The following is a 24,112-nucleotide window of genomic DNA, read 5'->3' on the forward strand; positions in this document are numbered from 1 at the left end:
AAAGGTGGGGAAATGAAAAACAAGAAATGATCGTACTGGTTTGATAATTAAAACAAAACAATAAATTATTTGTACAAATTAGAATTATAATTAGAAATTATGAAATAACAATAAATAGATAAATATTTCAAGGGCTACTCGCTTGGCTGCTAGTGAAGATTAAATTTGTTGTGGTTATGGAAAAATTAAAACAATGACTCAGTAGTCACCTACCTTTTTGATAATGGCCCCCAATTTGGCATCCACTGGTTAATCGCGACGTTAATTATTAATGAAAAATAAATAAAAAAAACTGATCTAATGAAGTGGGTTCAGATCCCTTCTTATTCAATAATACAATTCTCTTTAAACTGCCCGAACTGTGACAGGAAAACTGTATTATAAAACAAGAACAAAATCTATCCCCTTCACCAGAACAGCCGGACTTTACTCACAGTCCTAACGAACGAGCTCACCCACCACTAGTAAAATTTTGGGTATTAATATATAACTCAGTCAATGCCAAACATGAAGCCATTTCAAATACATATTTTTATCAGTCGCACAAGCGAGCACGTTTGTTATGAAAAACAAAAGAGAAGCTACAATAATTTTGATAACAAGTGAAATAAACAATCTTTCTGTCGATGACAAAACTGTTCAAAGGCAGAAACACCGTTCATTAAACTTTTCATTTGTGAATCAACATTGAACTACTTCAAAAGCTGCAATAAAAATCGAGAAAAAAAAACTTTATAAGTACATTATGACTCATAACTATATAGTCAAGAAAAAAAAAACAATAAAACAGTTAATCCATCAAAAAGTAACTATATAACTCTTAACTATCGATTATATGTATCTTGGGTTGTGCTACCGTTACAGCAGATAATTTACACACATACAACTTGATGCCTAAATATGCACAGCATAAAGTTAAAAACCCTAACCAGCCAAATAATATATAAAAAACAAAACTAGAGGAATTTACAACATCTCCCCAAGAATTTGGAAGATCTACTTTGTGAAATATATCTGACGATATTACGTCTTGAACTGTAAATTCTGGAACCTTTATATCTATATCAGTTTTTAAAATTTCGCTAAAATTAACAAAATTAGGATTGAAATGCGGTTGCAAAACATCAATTTTTAACGAATTAAACTTAACCCAATGTAAAGGTAAGTAATGGAGAACCTGAGGTTGTTTATCAACATTTGCGTCACACGGAAAAGTCTTTCTCACCATTATTCTCCCGCCGACCGAAATCTCGCAATGACAGGGTAAAACCACATACATTGCTCCCGGAATAGGTTGAAGATGATGAAACGAACCTCCCTCGCAAGTGACTGTAGTGTTGGCCTGTATATTCGCGACGATATACTCCGAAGGCGAAAATTCGACGATCTCCAACTCCTGCTTAGCTGGACGACAGCTTAAACTGCAATATTGTTGGATGTCCTTCAGCTCTGTCGCCGCAAACAAGTGATGCATACATCTTGATGACATATGTCCTCCATGCACCAGCCGCGGAAGATAGCATAAGAAATCGTCCTGTGCCCGACAAGAAGAGAGATGATCTCCCGAGATGACCTGAATCTCACCGTCCTCCTGTCTCCGCGCCAAAACGAAATCCTGCTGCTGAAGCTGACAAATCTGGCCGTCGAAATACATAGGTGTCCTCACATACTTGTGCAATTGAAACTGTCCGCCGATGCTGACCAACGGTACTTTTAAGCTAAGCACCATGGAGTTCTCCTTCACCACGCAAGTCGTAAGTGGAAGATCAAAATATCGCTGCAAATCCGATAGAGGTATAGCTAACTGGTGTCCTTTCGACTTATATCCTTTCTCCAATCTGAAGAGATCTGAACGTAATAAATTGGGGTGTACCAGCGAAAAGGGTAAAAGCTTTTTATCACAGCGTTCCTTCGCAGTATTTATGAATTCCTGCCGTGATAAAATATTTACATGTGAGTAGAGGTGAAAAATGTAAATTAATAACTGGTTTGTGAACAGTGTTTTCTCCTCCGATACATTCTGTTGTACGAATAATCTCATACTGTCTGTTAATTTGCTATACGCATCGTGAAATTGCTGAGAAAAATTTCCAGCAAACTGCCTCAAGTTGCGAGAAATCCGAATTAAATCTTTGTGGTCGTCTGCAACCAACCCTTGGAATGCGTTGAGGTGATCAGCTACATGTTTTTCGTTGAATTCCAGCTTATGAAGTTCCCCATCCGTCGTGACTGCGCAACAAAAATGAAGAAAATCGCCGACAACATCGATCGCTCTGGTCTTTCGTGAAGCTTGAGTTCCCAAACGAATTGAAGAGTTGAAAGCAGCATGACTGTTGCGAAGAATTCCGTTTGTAGAATTATACAAAACTTCTACCGCATCCGCTAAACTGCAATCCTCTTGTTGACAGTTAGGCCAGAACACCCTTTCCGCCTGCAAGATGTCGAGCTGAGCTGCCGGGAAATCTACCTCGTATGTTAGTGGAACCGATGATTCATACGCTACAGCGTGACGTAGCTCCTTGTAGAAAACTCCCGCGAAGACCCTGACTGCCTCCAGTTGCGCCGTGAAAGTCGTGAGAATGAGAAATGACGCAAAATGTACCATAATTGACATGTTTATGCGTAACAGAACCTCTTACAAACAAAAAAAACTCTACTTTGAAGCAACCGCAAATGAATCGTAATAAAAAAAAATCAAGAGAAACGTTTACAATAATATTAACAAACTCGACGTGAATATTACAATTAACAACTGGACTGGCTGGTTAGCATATATTATTAATCAGAAACCTAGAAATGATACAATTTATTAGAAGTGCATAGGCCTATATATATATATATATATATATACTGGAACAATTCTGAAATCAGAACAATATATGAGTCATATGAAAACAAAATCACAATCATACAATAAATAATCAGAATATAAAAACTTATACTCTAGTTATATTTTTATTGAGAAAGAAATTCAAGTCAAAATAAAAGTGAATAAAATATTCATCCATCAAAAATATAATTGTCTTATAACAGCTTCATTATGAATTTCTATTAGTGAACGTTTAAAAGTATCATAACGTTTGTCACTCAATGAACGACCTTGCCCTGGATATGAATAACAAGATTGACAACTAAACAAAAATACGTGACAATTGCACTTTCTTAACGTAGGTCACATCAGTACAAACGCAAAAATAAAATAACAAAACAATGAATTACATTACTGTACTTTTTCGTGGCACCAAATATTAAAACGTACCATGATTTATCGAGAAAAAGAGAGAAAAAAAAAAGTTATATCAGTGATAATGTTATATTACAAAAATGTAACATGTAATCAGAATATGTAATTATGTGAATGAAACATGACCATTTGGTTATCATAAAATGGTAAACTATCCATCAACCATATTTCCTGTTCATTTTCCTGGAATAACCATAATTTGAAATAACTAAGATATAATTATAATGACTATGAAATATAACATGGTTAGTCATAACTGTAAAATCAATACAAAATCAATAATGCAACTGTGAAATTAAATGTAAAACCCAGCCAAATACCAATTTTCATAGGTAACTGTACCCTAAAATTATAAATATGTAACCATGGAATAATAAACCCTCTTCTATAATAACTGATTCTATATCGTAAAACATGGTTCTACAATGATTACCAAAAATCACTTCTGAAAATAAAAACTCAACCATAATAATAAGCCCTAAACTCAACCTATTGTGCCAAAAGAAAAAATTTTCCTACTCAAAACCATTAATATTAGAACCATGACACAATGAAACTCAAATATTATCATGAAATATAATCAAGAATATAGTAATCATTAGTTTATACTGAGAAAAAATTATAAAACGAAATTCAATTCAAAGATATAAACGTATAAAACTGAAACTCTGCTATCCATAGCTAAAAAATTCCCCTATAACCGTTTATTATAACCCATGGACAATAAGTTTGGTCTATATTACCATTGAAAAATATGGACTTCACCTCCAGCAACAATAATCAGTAATAATACTTTAATAAAATTTTACGAGGACTTATAATTATAGGCTTAATCATAAGACCCCATCGAAAACAGATCAAATAAATAAAATATAATCCTATTATTCACCCACTGGATGATAAATCCATAAATATTATAATCAATTCTGATAAACAATGATGAAATGATAAATAATTACGAATAATATTTACAAAAATTCTCTTAGGGACTTTAATATAGCGCATGACTTCAAAAAAATACGACTTAAAAAAATGACTATCACCATTAAACCTTAATTATCAACACCTTATGACAACAAATTCAAATATTTAATTCATGAATTCTATCAACAAAATATCTACCTTTAATAACCCTTGAAAATATTTCAATAAAACTTATTCATAACCTTAATATAATGAAATATAAAATCCAAAGGGCCAAAATTCTAAAGTGAAATATCTCAGAACCCTTTGCCCTAAACAAAATTATAATTATCGCAATGCTAAAATCTATGCTAAGAAAATATGAAACTGCAATAAAATTTTTTTCGAAAATCGACTTTTTCCGAATTTGTCTGAAATTTCTAGACTAACAATCAAGATACGCCGCATACCTTGTAATCATCATAAATCGTAAAAAAAAGAACTCATCGGAATAAACGAATACCACTTATAACTGAAAACCAAAATCCAATATATGTAGAATACAACTATCCATCAAATATCATGAAACCAAAATGAAATCCCAACATAAACCATAGAAAAATAGCAGATAACCATTTAGCAAAAACGCGCGAAATTCAAAATCAGTAGATAACCATTCAGCAGAAACGCGCGAAATTCAAAATCCGTGTCTGACTGTAGCCGAAAATTTACTACCTATTGAAATAACTCACGAACCCTCAAATATCTCAAAAATATCTACTTCACATATCCTATCCCATTTTAGAAATGCAAGCGAATGACCTAAAATTCATCTTTAAATTCAAAAAAAAAAATTTTTTTGCTACTATACAAGGTCACCAACAAAAACTATAAAATGAAAACCTCAAAACCCTTTGCTCTAAACAAACTTTTTCACAGAACAAAGTTGAACGTACTCATCCTAAAAAATAAGATTCCCGAAAAAAAAAATCGAAAATTCACAAAATTGTTTTCCATGAACTGGAGATTTCTGAATTTTTCGATAATTTCGCCTCTTGGCAGCCAGTAGAGCAAAAATTTAGTAGAAGTCAATCAATATCGAACGCTATCAAAATCGTCGTTTGAAAAACTTCCTTCACAACAGATTCGTTCGGTGAATTACATTGAATTTCCAGAATATGTTTCAAAATACTAAAACAAAACTTTATATGAAGAAAAAAAATCACAAAACCCCAAAAAGAAAATTTTTGAAAATTATTGAAAATACCTAACTCGAAAACTACTGCCCTAATCGAAAAATTTTATTGGACATAAACGATTGAAATTATCACTACCTACAAGCTCAGTGAAAAAAAATCATAAAATCCCAAAATTTAATTCACCTGTCACATGACTATCATCCCAACGAAAAAAAAACTCAATATCTAGATTACAGACGACATTATTATGGTATAATGATTGAAATAAAACTTTTTCCACTTTTCCACACCTTGCTATGACTTTCGTTCATGAAAAAGTTTCATTCTCCTTACATGAATAATTTCTGGAACAATCTTTCCCCGCTTTTCTAATAACACTTCATAGTTTAAATCAGATAACTTCCTTGATACCACAAAAGGCCCATGAAAAGGATTATTGAATTTTTTACAAGTATCAGCCTGATACCTAGGATACGAAACTAGAACTTTATCTCCTTTATTGAAAGCTACTAATCTATGTCTTTTATCAAAACTATCTTTTTGTTTTTCCTGCACTTCTCTTAATATCTCCGGTAATCTCTCACGGACCTTTGCTAACGATTTTAACTCCTCTAACCTATCCCTACAAATAGAAGAAGGAAGGAAAGCAATATCCACAGGACTTCTAGGAACGAATCCAAACACCAAGTAATACGGCGAAAACCCAATTGAATCTTGAACTGCTATATTATAAGAAAAACATACATGCCTAATACAGCTCGCCCAATTAGACTGATCACCAGATACGTAACATCGCAACATAGTTACTAAAGTGTCATTATACCGCTCTGTTACACCCTGAGTGGAAGGCATATAAGCAGAACCGAACTTCTGCTCTACTCCCAATGATACACAAAAATCCTTGAAAATTTCAGCTCGAAAATTTGACCCATTATCCGTGTGAATAACTTTAGGTAATCCATATAAAGACGCAAAATCTAAAATGAACTTAGCAGTATTCTTAGCATCAACAGCGTGCACTGGTTTACAGAATGCGAATCTCGTCGTCCTATCTACCGCTACCAAAATATACTGGCAATTATTACTTTTCGATAATGGACCAACTGCATCTATACAGATTGTATGAAAAGGCTCACCTGAAATTGTTATAGGTTTCAAAAATCCAGCCGGTTTCAACCTCGACACCTTTGCCTTTTGACAAACTTCACATGATTTCACATACTCAACTACATCTTTCCTGACAGTAGGCCAATAATACCTATCCTTGATTTTAGACAACGTCTTATCTATCCCTAAATGTCCCCCGAACTGCAAAGAATCATGATATTGTTTCAATACAGTTGTCACCAAACTCTCAGGAACGACCAACAAAAATAAAGCTGCGCTTTTGACCTGTGCTTCCTTGTAGTACAATATGTCATCTCTTAAAACATAATTTCTAGCTTTTCGTGCAATAGTTCTCTCCGCTCTAAATCCAACAAAGCGTCATATATCTTTTTCAAAAACGGATCCTGTTTTTGCAATAATCCTATATTTATACTAGTAATCATGTTAGCGGATTCTTGCGCATCATCTCTAATAAGTTGATTCTGTAGAGAAGTTATTTCTTCGCTCGTAATGACAAAAGAGAATTCAAAAAAATCGTTCTCAATAACCTTTTCCCCTGGCGCCCTAGACAAAGCGTCAACCAATTGTAATGTCTTGCCTGGTTGATAATGAATATTGAAATCAAACTGAACCAATTTAGTAACCATTTTTGCTAAACGTGAACTTGGTTCCTTGATATTTCTGTAATACTGTAAACTACAGTGATCCGTTACAACAGTAAACTGTTTGTTTAGAAGCCAAGATCTGAAATGCATAACTGAATACGTGACTGCCAATAATTCAAGCTCAGTGGCCGACCAATTTGATTCACTCTTAGTTAATCTTCTTGAAACAAATGAAACTGGATGGATAGTACCGTCCTCTAATTTCTGACTCAAACACCCAGCAATCCCTACAGAACATGCATCTGTGTATAAGAAAGTTTCCCGATTATCACAATAATGAACTAAAACTGGACTCGATATAATACAATTTTTCAACTCCTCAAACACTTGTTGGTGACTTTCTAACCACTCAAACCCTTTATCTTTCTTAGTTAACTGCGTCAACACATATGCTCTTTTAGATAGACATGGGATAAATTTACGATAGTAAGACACTGCTCCCAAAAATCTCCTTAGCTCAGTGACTTTAGTGGGTACCGGAAAATTTTTTATAGATTCTACATTCTCCGCCAATGGCGCTAATCCTTCATTTGAAACAAGATGTCCTAGAATTTTTAAAGACTGAAAACATATTTTCGACTTGTCTGGATTTAGTTTCAAATTACACTCCCGGATTCTTTCAAAAACCTCCTTCAACTCTTTAATGTGCTCTTCCACCGTTGCTGAAAATATATATAGATCATCTATATATAACAACATACTCTTATATAACTTATCACTGAAGATACGCGTGACCTCTCGTTGAAACGTATTGGGACTTATAGCCAACCCCTGAGGTAGTTTCTTGAACTTATATAAACCCAATGGCGTCGTGAAAGCCGTCAAATGTTGAGATTTTTCCTCTATAGGCATAGAATAAAAAGCTGATGTCAAATCTAACGTTGTGAGAAACTGAGCTCCAGCCAAGGATTCTAAAATTGTACCGGGATTCGGCAATGGATATCGATCTTTGATAATTTTTGAATTCAATTTCTTGTAATTGACCACCATCCTAGGAGGCTTGTTCTTATATCTAACGAGAAAAGCTGGAGAAGCATAACCTGATCTACATTCCTCAATCACATTAGCCTTTTTTAATCCATTTAAAATATCTTGTAATTCCTCTCTCTCACTAGCAGCGAATTTGTATGGTGAACAGAAAATTGGAGACTCGTCTATCAATTGAATTTTTACTGGTGGCAGTTTTGACACCGGAATATCATATTTATCTTTCGCAAAAATATCCTTAAAATCTTCAACCAATGCATAAAACTCATTTTGAACTGACTTTTCTAACTTATCATTAATAGAAACTTTTTCTGTGATACTCACATGCTCGATTATATTAACTGGAGCTGATAACATCTCTCTTGAATTATCATACATCAATTTCCCAATACATTCATTATTTTCGAGAATAATCTCATTTGAATCGACATTGCTAGCAATAAAATTGAGACCTTCTCTGCTCTGCGATACAAAACCAATTATTGACTCCTTATCAATAAAATAATTTTTGCGATTTTTAAAACTGCTGACCACATAATTCGACTCCAACGTAGAAAAATGTTTTTCTTCACCTGAACTCAATTTGATATAGTCTTTTAAAAATACATCTTTACTAATCATTGGCCTACTTTCATCCGCTCACAAAAGCCCAGCGTCATCAGTTGATTGCGAAATCGTAGCATCGCCTATCACTTGCCGATCCAACAACTGAACTACTGACTCAGCCGAATTGTGAATTTTTAATGTGTATCTCTCATTTTCACTGTATTTACCTACATAAATAATATCCAACTCTGATTTATTTAACTTGAATGATAATTTACTGTCCTCATTAATTTGCTTATCAACATGAACATCAATATTTAATATCTCTTTCGGTTGTATAATAACCTGCTCATCCATTTTAACTTGAATTAAATTCGTCTTCGCAATTTCATCATGTACTGAAAATGGAACAACAATACTGTTATTGTTTAAAAGAATCTTCATCTCTTGTTTTTGAAAATTTAAACGGACTCCGTGTCGAGACAAAAAATCAACACCCAACAATAACTGTATGGACAATGATCTCACTACAAAACATTCCCAAGTGACATTGACTCCATCAACTTGAAAATCAAAACAAACCTTGCCCAACGACTTAACTGGTAACCCATTCGCGGCTGTGAGAATGACGTCTGTTTCAAACAATGACTGACCTTGACAATGATCAATCAATTCAAGATTAACGAGTGAGACACTTGAACCCGTATCTAATAATATCTTTATATTTTCCTCGCAAGATATTCCTTGAATTGATATAGGCGTTTTATGATTCTTACTCAACAATGAATTTGAATAACTAATAAATTTCTGACTATCATCATCCTCAACATGATCTATACTCATATTTGTTTCCACTATGGTATTACCTATAGGTTTTGAATCCTCAACACACAATATCCCATTTTTAAATGACGTTTCTGTCACACATGATTTAGTATTATTATTATTATCATCATCGATGTCTTTTACATCCGATTCTTGCAATTCATCACGTTTGTTACGTGAAAAGGGGCCCCTATACTCTGTCGCCGAGAACTGAGCCCCCGCTACAAGTTTTTTGAGTCATTCTTTCTCCCATTGTACCTACACGACATAGTGGAATGATTTTTGGCATTGCATATATGACAAAAAAATTCATCTTCCGTTTTTTTGTTTCTCAAATTAAACCTGCATTCAGCTGTCGTATGCGTAGTGGTCTCACATATCGCACACCATCTTCTTTGAAACTTGATATTTTCTTTGTGATGAATATCTCCCTCTCTATCATTCCTATTTCTTCGATCAAACCTATTCCCTTCAAATCTATTTCCTTCGAACCTATTTCCTTCAAACCTATTTCCTTCATACCTATTTCCTTCAACCCTATTCCCTTCAAACCTATTTCCTTCATACCTATTTCCTTCATACCTATTTCCTTCAACCCTATTCCCTTCAAACCTATTTCCTTCATACCTATTTCCTTCAACCCTATTCCCTTCAAACCTATTTCCTTCATACCTATTTCTATTAAACCTTTGACCCTTCTCAATACCATTGTTGAATTTGTTCCCATAAGACCTATTATTTTCGTTGCCACTCGTATTGCTGTCATTGAATCTTCTCCCCGCTAATTCTTTTTCCGCAATAAGTTTATCCACATTTCTACTTATCTGCATAATGTGATGATCATATGAATCCCGTTGAACTATTGAAGCTTTGCCTAGACCTACTCTATCTTCCACTATGTATTGAGAAAATTCAAAACGCTGTAAATTTCTTTCTAACTCATCGATGGATTCGTTAGGCAGCATTATTACCCTATCCTGAATATGAGGTAACAATCCTTTCAATACATATTTTATTTTCCTACCTTCCGACATATGCGGGTCAACCTTTGAGCACAATCCTAAAACTTGGGCCATATATTCCCTAGCTGCTTCACACGGTTTCATTCTTATGTTTGTCAACTCCATTTCATACCTATCCATGTGAATAGGCTGATAATACTTTTCGAGCTCAGATCGAACATTTTTGTAATCCCATCTATTCGCTTCCGTCAACGAGAGTTGGATCATATCTAAATATTTCAAAGGACTGCCTTCTAAGTAAAATGGTAGATATAGTAATTTATCCTTTTCATCCCACGAATTTGCATTTGAAACTCTTTCAAAATGAATAAAAAGATCTATAACATCCTCCGATTTCTTTCCTCCATATATCCGTGGAGCTAAGAAAGGTCGCTTTTTATCAGCCATATTCAATGTTTCAAATGAACCAACTGTATCCGATTTTATAATAGCGTCTGTCTGAACCGCACTATCTTTATTTTCAATAAAAGTTTTATTAAGAATATTTGAATCCTCGTCTCCAGATATAGGTTGTTCACTTTTACTAACTTCTGATGAATCCAGAGTAAATTTTCTTCTCAACGTCTGCTCTAAAAAGGCAAGATTGGGATGCTGTAACGCTAATTCGTTCGATAACCTGACCCCTTCTATTATATAATTCAGAGCTTTCTCTTGACTAAGTAAATGCTGTTCAGGTTGTAACAACGACAATTTCAAGATCCTAATATGAGATCGCAAAAAATCTAAATCCGCATTTGGGGGAACAAACAATCTATATTGCTGAGCTATAAACAACGCTTCTTTAAGATTCAATTCTTTTGTACGAATATTCCTAAGATCTACCACTGCACTCATTCCATAATACAAATATAAATGAGAAGATAAATGACAACAACAACACAGCAACAAATGAAAACACAAAATTGAATCTTCACTGAGGTAACCGAAAAAGTCCAAATTTTAAAAGCTGGATTAAAAACCCTTTGAGCCTCCACCAATTATGTAAAGGTGGGGAAATGAAAAACAAGAAATGATCGTACTGGTTTGATAATTAAAACAAAACAATAAATTATTTGTACAAATTAGAATTATAATTAGAAATTATGAAATAACAATAAATAGATAAATATTTCAAGGGCTACTCGCTTGGCTGCTAGTGAAGATTAAATTTGTTGTGGTTATGGAAAAATTAAAACAATGACTCAGTAGTCACCTACCTTTTTGATAATGGCCCCCAATTTGGCATCCACTGGTTAATCGCGACGTTAATTATTAATGAAAAATAAATAAAAAAAACTGATCTAATGAAGTGGGTTCAGATCCCTTCTTATTCAATAATACAATTCTCTTTAAACTTCCCGAACTGTGACAGGAAAACTGTATTATAAAACAAGAACAAAATCTATCCCCTTCACCAGAACAGCCGGACTTTACTCACAGTCCTAACGAACGAGCTCACCCACCACTAGTAAAATTTTGGGTATTAATATATAACTCAGTCAATGCCAAACATGAAGCCATTTCAAATACATATTTTTATCAGTCGCACAAGCGAGCACGTTTGTTATGAAAAACAAAAGAGAAGCTACAATAATTTTGATAACAAGTGAAATAAACAATCTTTCTGTCGATGACAAAACTGTTCAAAGGCAGAAACACCGTTCATTAAACTTTTCGTAAAATAAAACTCTAAAATCCTGATCAATATGAGATAAATATATGAATCATATATATGTCCCATATGACCAGGTGACAATTTCTATTCAGGTTATCATGAACGATTTTTTATGTGTGAGATGCCTATATTTTTAACTGGAAGACATTGGAAACATTTATCGACCATTTTAATGATCAAGGAATCAAGTATTTTTATATCTTTATTATTACTTTTGTGCAGTGGCGTAACGTACACCCCCGCTGCCCCCGCGGCGCGGGGGGGCCCGGATAATATGTAGCTAATATAGGTTTTCTGAAAAAATAAAATTACTCGGTCTAGGGGGGCCCGGGTAAGGGCCCGAAATGATAATTATATATTGCATACTTTAAAAAGAAAAATTAAATAATCATGGAAGTAAGTTTCGATAAAAAAGCAGAAGTTTTATTGTGGAAAATGACAGGTTTCATTCATTGTGTAAGAAGAAATATGCAATAGAACAATGTTATCAGTCTGGTTATAAATTAATATCAAGAGAATACAAGTAGAAAATAATGAATAAGGCAAGAGAGAAAAACAATCATTGTTCAAATCTACTCGTAATAATAATAATTATAGTTCCATTGACAGAGCTTCAATAATTGTGTGCTGGTAGTGATCGAGCTTATTGAAAAATTAGGAATGTTGTTTGTTTACAAATCATTAAAATTTATACATCCGGTGAGACAATCCAGACTGAGACTATTCAAACCACTTACTTATAGATAAGATTTACTTCTTTCCTCTCTGATTCAAACAAAGATTGTCAGAATGGTTCTAAAGTAGATCGTTATCTTTATTTACTATCTTTAAGTTAGCATTGGAGGAAAAACATCATTTTGAATTTGAATTTAATTATGAATTCCTGAAATATATACCATATAGTGTGGCAGGGGCGCCGTAAATATAAATACTATATAATAGCTTACACAATTCATTATTTCATTTGCAATTCCCATTCGCATTCAGTGGTTCAGTTCCTCTCGAATCGTGTTACTGTACCCAGAAAGCAGTGATTGCAGAACTTGGGGGCATGTAGGAGACATCAAATCAAATGTTTTTATAAATATTATTATGTTTATTATTTTAATAATTCATGAATCTTAAGACTCGATACTACTTACTAACTCAAGTTCTAGCTCTAAAGGTTGAATTCTATATTTGTAGCTTAAAACATAATTCTTGACTTGAATTGTAGAATTCAATCGAGAACAAGTTTTATTTTTTCAACTAAGCTATGTAATTCACTCATGAAAGATGTACGTTCACATTAGAGTGTGATGCTTGGGATTAAGGGAGAAAGGGGCTGGAGAAAGGTGGTACGATTTTAGAAGAGGGGCCCGGAATTTTTTTTGCGGGGGGGCCTGGATTGGAAACGTTACGCCACTGCTTTTGTGGTTAGGTTACTCTTATTACCGATACTAAGGTTATATTTTCAAAACAATAATGTATCCATTAGGTTTGAAACATAAATATTTACACTTCAAAAAAGTTATTCAGTTATTCAACTCCCCGAAACATCTCTACTCACATTTTCGTAGAACAACTTCAATGAATGCCGTTGATGAATTAAAAACAGAATACCGAATAGATGTTATTGAATACCGTAATAAAAAACACTGGATTTACAATATATTGTTTACTCAACAGTGACTTGAATGATTGAAGTTCAGCATTTCAGGTAAATGTAATGTGTATATAATATAATTTAATCACATTTTAAATAATGCAGTAGGCCTATAACCTTAATTATACGTTTCATGCGGCTACTGGGCGACTGGCCAGAAAAGCAGAAAGGCCGAATTGGCACGTTTACTAATGTATTTCCAAGAAAAAACTAGCTGAAACTATATTTTTACACTAATATTGTGTATAATATATCATTCAGATTCAAAATTGAGGATATCTGGAACTGGAATAAATAGTACACATGAAAATTTCATAGAATGGTCAGGTTAGAAGGGGTACGCGACTAGGTGCCACCGCGACTAGTTGTCCCCTTTTAAAACCGGTTTTTAGGGGACAAGTAGATGTGAGCCATACCCGTCTAGTTGTATCCTTTCTGAGGAGGTGACAACTAGTCAGGGGGACACCCTGTCGTAAGGGTGCAAGGTGTCAAGTTGTCGTTTTCGGTAGGGACTAGTTGACACCTCCGGTCCAGTAGGTGTCAAGTAGTCGGGGAGACAACTTGATGGCAATGGCATATTTTTACGAGGGTACAAGTAGTCGTCTACGGTCACGACAACCTATCCCCTCTACTCCACTCCACAAGAAATCGCCATTCCGTCTGGCTCTTCATGGTTATGCACAACCATGGTGCAATCAAGAATTAGTATAGAAACAGACTGGATGTTGAAAGAGCCTCAAAATATTTGTCTAGCATTAGTGACAAGTTATTTTTAATTAGGGATGTCAATCCCGGGATCACGAATCCCGGAATCCCGGTCCATTTTTGATACCTAACAATCCCGGGATTTTTCAGCGTCAATCCCGGGATTTTCGGGATTAGAAAACCTGAAATTGTGAATCATATTTTTCCAAAAACAATTCAATATAGAGTTCATTTACATTTAATATAGAGTTGTTTGTTGTTTGTTAGAGTTATTTGTTTTTCATTTAATATAGAGTTAATTTAGAGTTTTTATAAATAATTGTGTTCTAAGTGTTTGACTAATAATTTATTCTACAGGCACAACCTACAGTTGCATATACATAACACTGAATACTGTACTCTGTACTGGCTAAGTAGAATTCGCATTATCGGTTAGCATTATTCAAAGAATGACAGTTGATCGGTTGCTATGTCTCTACACTTGTTTCTCTTTACAACGCACCACAATTATTACCAGTCTAGAAGGCGCAATATTTGCAATAGTGCTGATGGCATTTCCTTGAAATGCACTCAGAACTTTGAAAAGACTTCAAAAATCAGAAATAAACAAGCACTAACTATTCACTCTTTGTCTAATTATTCCTCTTCTCTTCTCTTTCTCTATCATAAGTAGAATATCTAGTTGAAGTAAATATAGTTGACTCTACGAAATTTCATTAAGTAGTGTAGTGGTTCAGCTTTCGCTTTGTTCGGTCGGTATGGCGTTACGGTCTTACAAAAAGTATTCTATTTAATTAATTATATTATTAATTCACTCTACAGTATTTGGAGTGGTAAAAATGTGAACTCTATCCCGTCCTGATGTAGGATAGAAATGCTTTTTTTCTACATAAAAAAGACTCTGATAAGTCATCTTGCTTTCCTCAGTTCTCACTATCATCTAGGATACAGCAAATTTAAGGTAGGGCATCAAATAAAAAGTTACTCCTAATCTTGAAAACATTTATAGAAATAGAATGTTTAATTTTAATATCATTTCTAAGTATTTTTTCATTTTAATGAAAATTCATTCATTTGAATTTTCATTCTCCCTCTATAATGAACCCTTTTTCATCTCCACACACTGGTACTGAACATGTTATTGAGGAGGAACAATTGCAAAAATGCATGTAAATGATTTTTGCCAATCCCGGGATCCCTACCAATCCCGGGATCAGTCCCGGGATCCCGGGATTGATATTGGATAATATTGGATAATCCTGAAATACCGGGATTGGAAATCAGTCCCAGGATTGACATCCCTATTTGTAATCTTGAGTAATCAATAAACTTTAAACCGGTTTCATTTTTATATGAAACATCTTTAAACGCTACTCTTCTTAATAATCATACTCATAAAATTTGTTTGAACAGTGTCTGTGAGTTTGGAAGACACAGACACAACTTGTAGATTCTCATTGGCCTTCTTATGGTGTGATTGCAATCTAAGCGCAAGTGTGTATAAATAATTATTTTTCCTCATATTAATTACCAGACTTCATGTAATACCTCAGTTGATAACCAGACTGATAGCTTCATCTGCCATATCATTCATTGATGAATGAAAATTTGACTGTCCTAGCATTAGGCTCAATTTACTCGTAAACGGTGCGTCTGATGAGAAAATATAACTGAACAAAATTTGTTTAGAATTGTGTTCTACATCTGGTTCAGTAGTCAAAAGGGCATATTATTATTTTTTTCTGTTTTCAACCAACTAAAAAAAATTATCCTAAAAATATCAAAGACGGCGAATATCTCCCTAACCGTGCGTTTGACGGGGAAATGTTACTGAACCAAAAGTGCTTGGAATTCAATTCCTCATCAAAACCAGTAATAAAAATTGCTTCCCTCCTCTCTACGTCGCGGGGGTGTAAGTCGTGCCAACTGGTGCTCTGTAGGTGACAAGTAGTCGGGGTGACAACTTGACGCCAGCGTGCAAGGTTTCATGTAGACGTAAGCCATCCCCGTCTACTTGTCTCCTTTCTAAGGAGGTGTCAACTAGTCGAGAGGACACCCTAACGCGAGGGTGCGAGGTGTCAAGTTGTCGTTTACGGTCATGACTAGTTGGCACCTTTGGTCCAGTAGGTGTCAAGTAGTCGGGGGGACAACTTGACGGCAATGGCATATTTTTACGAGGGTACAAGTAGTCGCCTATGGCCAAAATGACCAGGTGTCAAGTAGTCGGGGTGACAACTAGACGGCTACCCGTTAGAAGTCTGTCCTGAGGGCTGAACACTAGCCCAATCCTTGATCAGTCTTGGGCCTATTAACTTATTTATTTATTTATATTAATAGAAAAATTAAAACATAAGCTTACAGCTTTGTTCGCATAGACAAATTAATCAATAAAACAAATTAATGGACACCGTTTAAGTATAAGCAAAGTTTTGCTGCATAACTTTCGTGCTTTCGGATAGGATAATATTAAACTGTTAGTCACGGGTGAAGTATAACGTTTGTGAGGCTCATTGATGGCTCAAAATAGTACATAAATTATCCAGACAAGTGATATGGCCATTTCTACACTTGCTGATGACTTCTTGTAGATGAAGTATTATTATAATTGAATCTATAATATTCATTCTATTGTCATTCAGACTGAATTTGAAATAATTCTGTTGTGGAATGGTTGCAATATTTATTATTAGCATTAAAAATACTAAAGATTTGCACAAACAAACATTTTATTTGGTATAGGACATGTTCACCATATATTACTGACTTTTCACATTCTATGGTAACTGTAGGAAAAATTCAAATGTGCAATAAGTGCGCAAAGTTTCTTTGCTGCACTCAAGAAACCATAATTCCGCACTCGCCTACGGCTCGTGCGTAAACGTTTCTTTCGATGCAGCAAAGTGGCACTTTGCTGATGCGCACTAGTTGCACAAATAACTATTGTCAATCTTCTAAAAAATATTCTCCATTGAAATCCATGCAATATCTAAGATCTCAATGACATTTTGAAACATATTATAGCTAATGAATTTGGAAAGAATACACTTCAAATGATGAATCATCTGCATTGTTCAACATCAACGTAACCCACGTAAGTTTATTTCGATATGGTCCACTTATATTAGTGGTTTATTTTATGTAAAATTCACTACATTTCAATGTAGGTACATCACATCAATAGATTATATCTGTAAATTTCGGAGTTAATTATTTATTTATTTAATCATTCAGAATTACACCGTAACTTACAGAAAAGTACCACAGGCTTATAAGCCCAAAACGGTTCCAATTCTAATTTATACAACAGTCCAAATATAGCTAGGTTATGTGTCACTTAGTTATGAGAGTAATTGTATTTAATTGATTCTTTTTATACAATTTATTTTATTGATTTTTATGTAAACTGCAAAGGAGACTGTTTTCGGCTTAGTATCTGTATTAAATGGACACATTTTTCACATTCTGAAGATATGAGTAATTAGATGAGTTGATTCAGTCACAGTGAATGAACATACAAAAATGTTTACACTTTAATATTTAAGAAAGTTGTATAAGGTTATAATACTTCTTATAATGTTGTAAGTTATAAGCTTGTGAGTGTTATATGAGATGATTATATTACTGGAAATATCAATTTACAATGATATCAAGGAGGTAGGGAAGGGTGGTTGGGGAGAGTAGTCAAAATTTGATCATACCATGCGCACCAGACTTGGTGATTCAATAATAATTACAAACTATAGAAAAATAAGTTGAAAATATAGAAATCACATGTTTTTACTGACTTGTACTTGAAGCTTTCAGCATGAAGAAACCATATGCTAGCTTCCTGTTATGCTCATGCTTATATGGTTTTAGTCAGCATTCTATTCGGAATCTATTGTGTTCTATACTATTCAATTGAATAATACTTTTCTCATCTTTCAGAACTATTATGGTGCGGCTAAAATGATTTTATCAGACAACCCACTTGGTTTGACTTGTGGCATGGTTTGCCCAACCAGTGACTTGTGTGTAGGGGGCTGCAATCTTTTCGCCACAGAAGAGGGACCCATCAATATTGGGGGACTGCAGCATTTCGCCACAGAGGTAACATTTATATAAAAAATTTCAATATCCACTCATTTACAATTTATAAATCACTAGCTGGCCCGGCGAACTTTGTACCGCCAAAAAGTCAATGTATTTCATGTCACACTTGACTTTATTTGGTGAATCATGAAATTTATCTGACAATCAATATTTTCATTTACATCTCAATACGGACTTCCTATGTGCTTAGTCATGCAGCATTTATTATTCCGAAGACATATTCTTCTCAATCAATTGGTAGTAATATCTATCAGCAAAGTGTCGAATTAAAAACAAATAGATAGGTTAAATCAGTGTTTCAGAGATGAATTTAATGCGCTCATAGTTGTTGAATGTCAATAGATGGTCCAGGAATATGCAATATACGATGAATCACACAGAATCCCATATTTTTTCCATCTTCCATTTTAGAATGAATATAAGCTAAGCTAAATTCGAAAAAATTGTAAACTATTCTTTCTTTCTTCAGTAATTAATGAATGCAATATGAACAACTCTCTTTCATGAGGTGAATAATTGTTCCAACATTTTCCAGTTTCTCACTGGTAGGGGAGTGATAATATTATTTGTATAGGTCTAAATGGTCTTCTAAGGAACCATTATCTACAGCTGGTACCAATCTACTGAACTGCAACTTCAAACTACCGTATTAAACTAGGCTACTCTCTATACAGAGAGACGGCAATGATTAATACCAGTACACAATTTATCTGTTTATTACAGCTGTTAACTTTAGATGCTAAATCATATTATCCACAACATGATCTTGAATCATGATCATCTTTCCGTTCTTCGGTAGCCGCTCGGCCGACAATTTCAAAAGCATAGGTCTGTAAAATGGATTAATAAGTAATAATTATTAGCCCCCCTATTGAAATTTCTGCTCAGAAACCATCCCCAATATTCACACAAAATATTCCCAAAGTTTCATGCCGTTCTGTCAAGTACTTTTCAAGTCTTCAGGGAACAAACAAACAGACATTCATTTATATACATATAAATATAGATTGAGAGACTGACACAGTGCAAAGCTGTGACACTTGCTTACCTCATCCCCCCCCACCATCCATTGCATTTTTCTTATCTACACTCTACAGTACCCTCTATGCAGTTGGCACCATAGTGCTTTTTGAAGATATGTTCCTGCTTACATGTTCCACTATTCAATTTTAGTATTTATCCGTGGTTAAACGACATAATGTAAGGGAACCACTGAATGAATTGCATGACAATAAAGCAATAAAGGTGATGAAGACGAATTACTATGAAAGGTCTGATCAACGAAATATTTATTTCATTGGTATTTTGTATGAGTATTTGCATGTTTTTATGACTCTTCAAAACATGTGATACACCCTAGCACATAGAGTAAAGTATAATCAATCTACCTGTAATGACTCATCAAGTGATAAACTGATAATTTATTATTTTCCTTTGAATAACAATGTAGATCGATGAATGTTATTCTGTTGTCAATATTTGCAGTAGCAGAAGTCTTCGGGGTGAATTACAGCATTTAATTTGGATTTTCGTTTAATAATAATAATTATTGATTCATTAGCATTTGAATTATAGTTGTAATATCTCAGTAATTTCCATCTGTAGAATGTTATTCTGTTCACGATTGACTGAATGCTCTTCTCTTATTGTGTACAAGGAAAAGTCATCAATTTATTGTTTGTGAAAATTGAAACTCTTATTTGATAGAAGTGGTGAGATGCAGTTCATGAATAGGCCCACTCACAGGGTTGAGAGAAATTAGCTCAATGTACAGGTCCCTAAGCCTAATCTATCCATTTTCAGAATGTTTATGTCCATCTTGCACCGTTTTTCTTTGATAGGTAGGCTAACAGAATTGTAGGCAAAAGATACCATTCTGCAAAACGGTTCATAATCACTTGGTCGAGCTGCAAAATGTGGCAAGATACTATAACAATAATACCAGTTAAATGAAGTGCTCACTAATATAAACTACCCAATTTTAGTATAATGACAAATCATAAAGCAATTAATCGGTGAAATTAGTTGAGAAATTATAATGATTGTTGTAGAAATTCGTTTAACACTCAGGAATTGTAAAATGAATAACTTAGTCCGTTAATAATATTATTTTGTACAATTTGTGGAGGACAAATGAGTTTTTAAAACTGTTTCAATTCTTTTTTAGCTTTTTATTTTTTCCTTCTTGTAAAATTTAATAATATTTATTCCGTTTTCCTTTTTTTCACTTCTTCAATTAGAATAATTATTCTTCATCGCCCTTACAGGTTTTCCAACCTTTGGGAGTATTATTCAAGAATGGATTATTATTCAAAAACGCATATTAATTTAGTTGTTACCGATCAATTGAAATATTTCATCATGAATAAACACAAATAAATATCACATCCATCACAACCCAAATACTGTATAAATATTTGTTAAATATTTCATTGAAGATTGTGTGATAATGTACTTCTTTTATCATCTCTTGAATAAAACATTTTGAATGTGAAAAAAGTGTTTTTCAATTCATTAAAACTTTATTATGGAGTGGTGCTTTCCTCCAAATTTTCACTTGTATGATATCAATGCGAGAGAAGAAAATTATTCAATTCAAGAAAAATCTCAATCAAAATACCGTTATGGTAGAATCAGATCATATGAAAATTCTTAGATTATGGACTCCATTAAAAGTATGAAGTATAAAGAATAAAGACAAAAGATTAATATAAAAAATATTCTTAAATAATATCTTCAATTACGATCATGTAGTTTCTTATCAATATTTTTGTTTCAGATTTTCAAGAAAATGAGAATACCCCAGATGAGACCTCCAGAAGCTTCCAAATTGAAAAATGCCAATTCAAAGATAGCTCTTATCGGTTGCGGTCCAGCCTCATTGTCATGTGCTACATTCCTTGGAAGATTGGGCTACAACGATGTAACCATTTTCGAGAAGTCTGATTTTTGTGGTGGTCTCAGGTAGCTCATTTTTCTCACAGATAATCTGAACGGTTTTTGCACTTTAATCAGGCAATGCGATTCTAATGTGACTAATGTGAAACTTTTTCTTCCTGAGAAGAACGGTTTTTTTAATGGAGAAAAAGTAGCCTACTTCATTCCTGGGATTCACTATAAGTATTTATTATTTATCTACTATTATTATTATTTTGTTATCCACAAGAGTTACGGAGAAGAGTTGAAACTACAATTAATACTATTGAACTGAACAAACTTCTACTATTTTCCAAAAGTAATTGGAAAAAGTACACATAATTAATAAAGGTTGTCAAGATTACATAGTTCATTTCCATCTATGGTAAAAGAGGACGTATCTACTAAACGTATTTGAAGACTTTATAAAGCTTTTGTGTAACTAATGTATTATTATTTTAATTCTATCAGCTGCGCTTTTAGTAGCTACGTAACTAGTATGTTTGTGTTTTTTCATTATTTTGAATTTGTTTTCCATAACTCAATATTTTCCCGACTCTTAAAGAGTATAAAATACCTCTATGAAGAATATATCCACGGATGTAAAATTTCATAAAGATGACATACTTCTAGTGGTGTTACTTCTAGTCCTATGGGAAATTCACTAGATACTTTTGGTTTCATGGACTAATGATCCATGCCATGGTTTTATATCATAAAAACACACACTGTAGTATTACTCGTAGCAGTATAACACTGTAACATTAAATATGTAATTTGATGGAAGAGTAAAACATATTCAGTAGCCCTATAGCACAAGAAATCAATCAATTCAATTGTCATCAATATTCAATAAATTTACTTTTTGGTAAACTAGCACCTCTTTATTTTTTCAGTTCTTCTGAGATTCCGCAGTACCGTCTTCCATACAATGTAGTCAATTTTGAAGTGGAACTTGTTAAAGATCTAGGTGTGAAAATTGAATACAATAGAGCATTATCTTCAAGTGACATAACAATTGAGGTGATCAATTCTGTAATTCTGACATACAATTTCAATAATAATTAACTATTATAATATCACAGGAACTATATATTTTACCAAATTGTAGTTATTAATGATAACCTAATAACCATTACTGTCAACTATAGCCATTAACTATTATTACTTTAATGATTGTTGTAATTTTTCACTGATTAACATCCGAAATATGAGTCTTAACTCTCCCACCAGAATTATCTGTAAATTAGTTAGATTACCGGTATTAGAATTTCTATCTTTAAAAATCTATATAGCCTATGTAGGCTATTTGGAGGGATATCAATATTTTTTAGATTTTCTAGGGAGAGTGGTTTTCCTTGCATTTACGCTGAGCAATCTGATCACAGGGATTTTTTGGCATTATTACATCAACTTTCGAATCTCAATCTAGTGTACCGCAATTGAAAGTCGCAATAATTCTATGAACAGATGAATAAGTTACTGTATTTCAATCTTTTTCTCAACGTTCATTTGCTAATAAACAATGTAACACGATTCTCTATATGCATAAATTAATATAGGTGGGCGAAAATACATGCATAGTTAATGTAGGCAAAAATATTTAGTGTATTATTGTATTTATTGTTTTGTAGTCCCATACTGCAGTTTTAGAAAAAACATGTATGTAGTTCGAAAGTAAAACTTCTTTGTTGCTTGAGCAAAGCAGTTATCGCGTGACATGTAGCGCGTCACGTTTCACGTTCTTAGAAAATAAATAGCAATTTTAAACGAGTTCTATTGTTTTTCCAGGGATTGAAATCGAATGGTTACGAAGCCATATTCCTTGGGATTGGTCTTCCTGAGGCGAAAATAACTCCTTCATTTTCTCATCTTACTGAGGACATGGGATTCTACACTTCAAAAACATTCTTACCAAAAGTAGCTTTAGCTAGTAAGACAGGTACCTATAATAGGCTATTATATTGTATCTTCTGCTGACTTATATCATAGAGAAAAAATAGCATTATGCTATATTTTCCTTATGCTTATACAGAGTGTTTCCAAATGAATTGAATATAAATAGGAACTGTATATAAAAAATGTGTAGGCTATATTTATCAAAAATAAGTAGGCTATATTTATCAAAAATAACTCACACCAACAAATCACATACTAAATTACTCAAAAATTACTGGACTCAACGAAAATGAATTAAATGTTCAAAATTTCCCCCCCCCCCCATTGGCCGCTTAGATGACATTCATAGCAACTATGAGATTTATCCCAAGCTGTGTTCAAGGTGTCTCCTGTCACTGAAAATGTAGTAGCTGATACTACCACTAGGGTTGAAGTAATGGAGGAAAAAATATGTTACCTTGTTTTTTTGAAAAACAGGATATTAGCACTGCAGCTTCAGAGGCAGAATACACCTTACTCACAATTTGCAATTTATTGAAAGGTTGCTGGGTGTCGTCTGTGCAGCAAAATTGGAGGTCACATTGGAAACATTCATGATGCACTATTTTAGACTTCAATATTTTGTGACTAATGCTACTACTATGTACCGCACGAAAAAAGCCCGATGGAAACTGAAACAGGTGAGTGCAACGTTGCCAAATAA

General features: G+C 33.7%; 1 protein-coding gene across 5 annotated transcripts in view; it reads left to right on the forward strand.

The window, feature by feature from the left end:
- The window catches only part of LOC111062651 (dihydropyrimidine dehydrogenase [NADP(+)]), a 50,047-nt gene that overhangs the window by 9,851 nt on the left and 16,084 nt on the right, over positions 1–24,112 (forward strand). For 4 of the 5 annotated variants that reach the window (XM_039441535.1, XM_039441537.1, XM_039441536.1 and 1 more), the window contains 4 exons: positions 18,430–18,591; positions 21,374–21,558; positions 22,407–22,533; positions 23,302–23,452. In XM_039441535.1, coding sequence (XP_039297469.1) covers positions 18,430–18,591; positions 21,374–21,558; positions 22,407–22,533; positions 23,302–23,452 — 625 coding nt within the window. Of the gene's footprint in view, positions 1–17,577; positions 17,594–18,429; positions 18,592–21,373; positions 21,559–22,406; positions 22,534–23,301; positions 23,453–24,112 lie in introns of those variants that run through there. The other variant, XM_039441539.1, reaches the window with a different exon arrangement.

This window comes from Nilaparvata lugens, chromosome X (genome assembly GCF_014356525.2).
Source record: "Nilaparvata lugens isolate BPH chromosome X, ASM1435652v1, whole genome shotgun sequence".
Taxonomy (NCBI): Eukaryota; Metazoa; Arthropoda; class Insecta; order Hemiptera; family Delphacidae; genus Nilaparvata; species Nilaparvata lugens.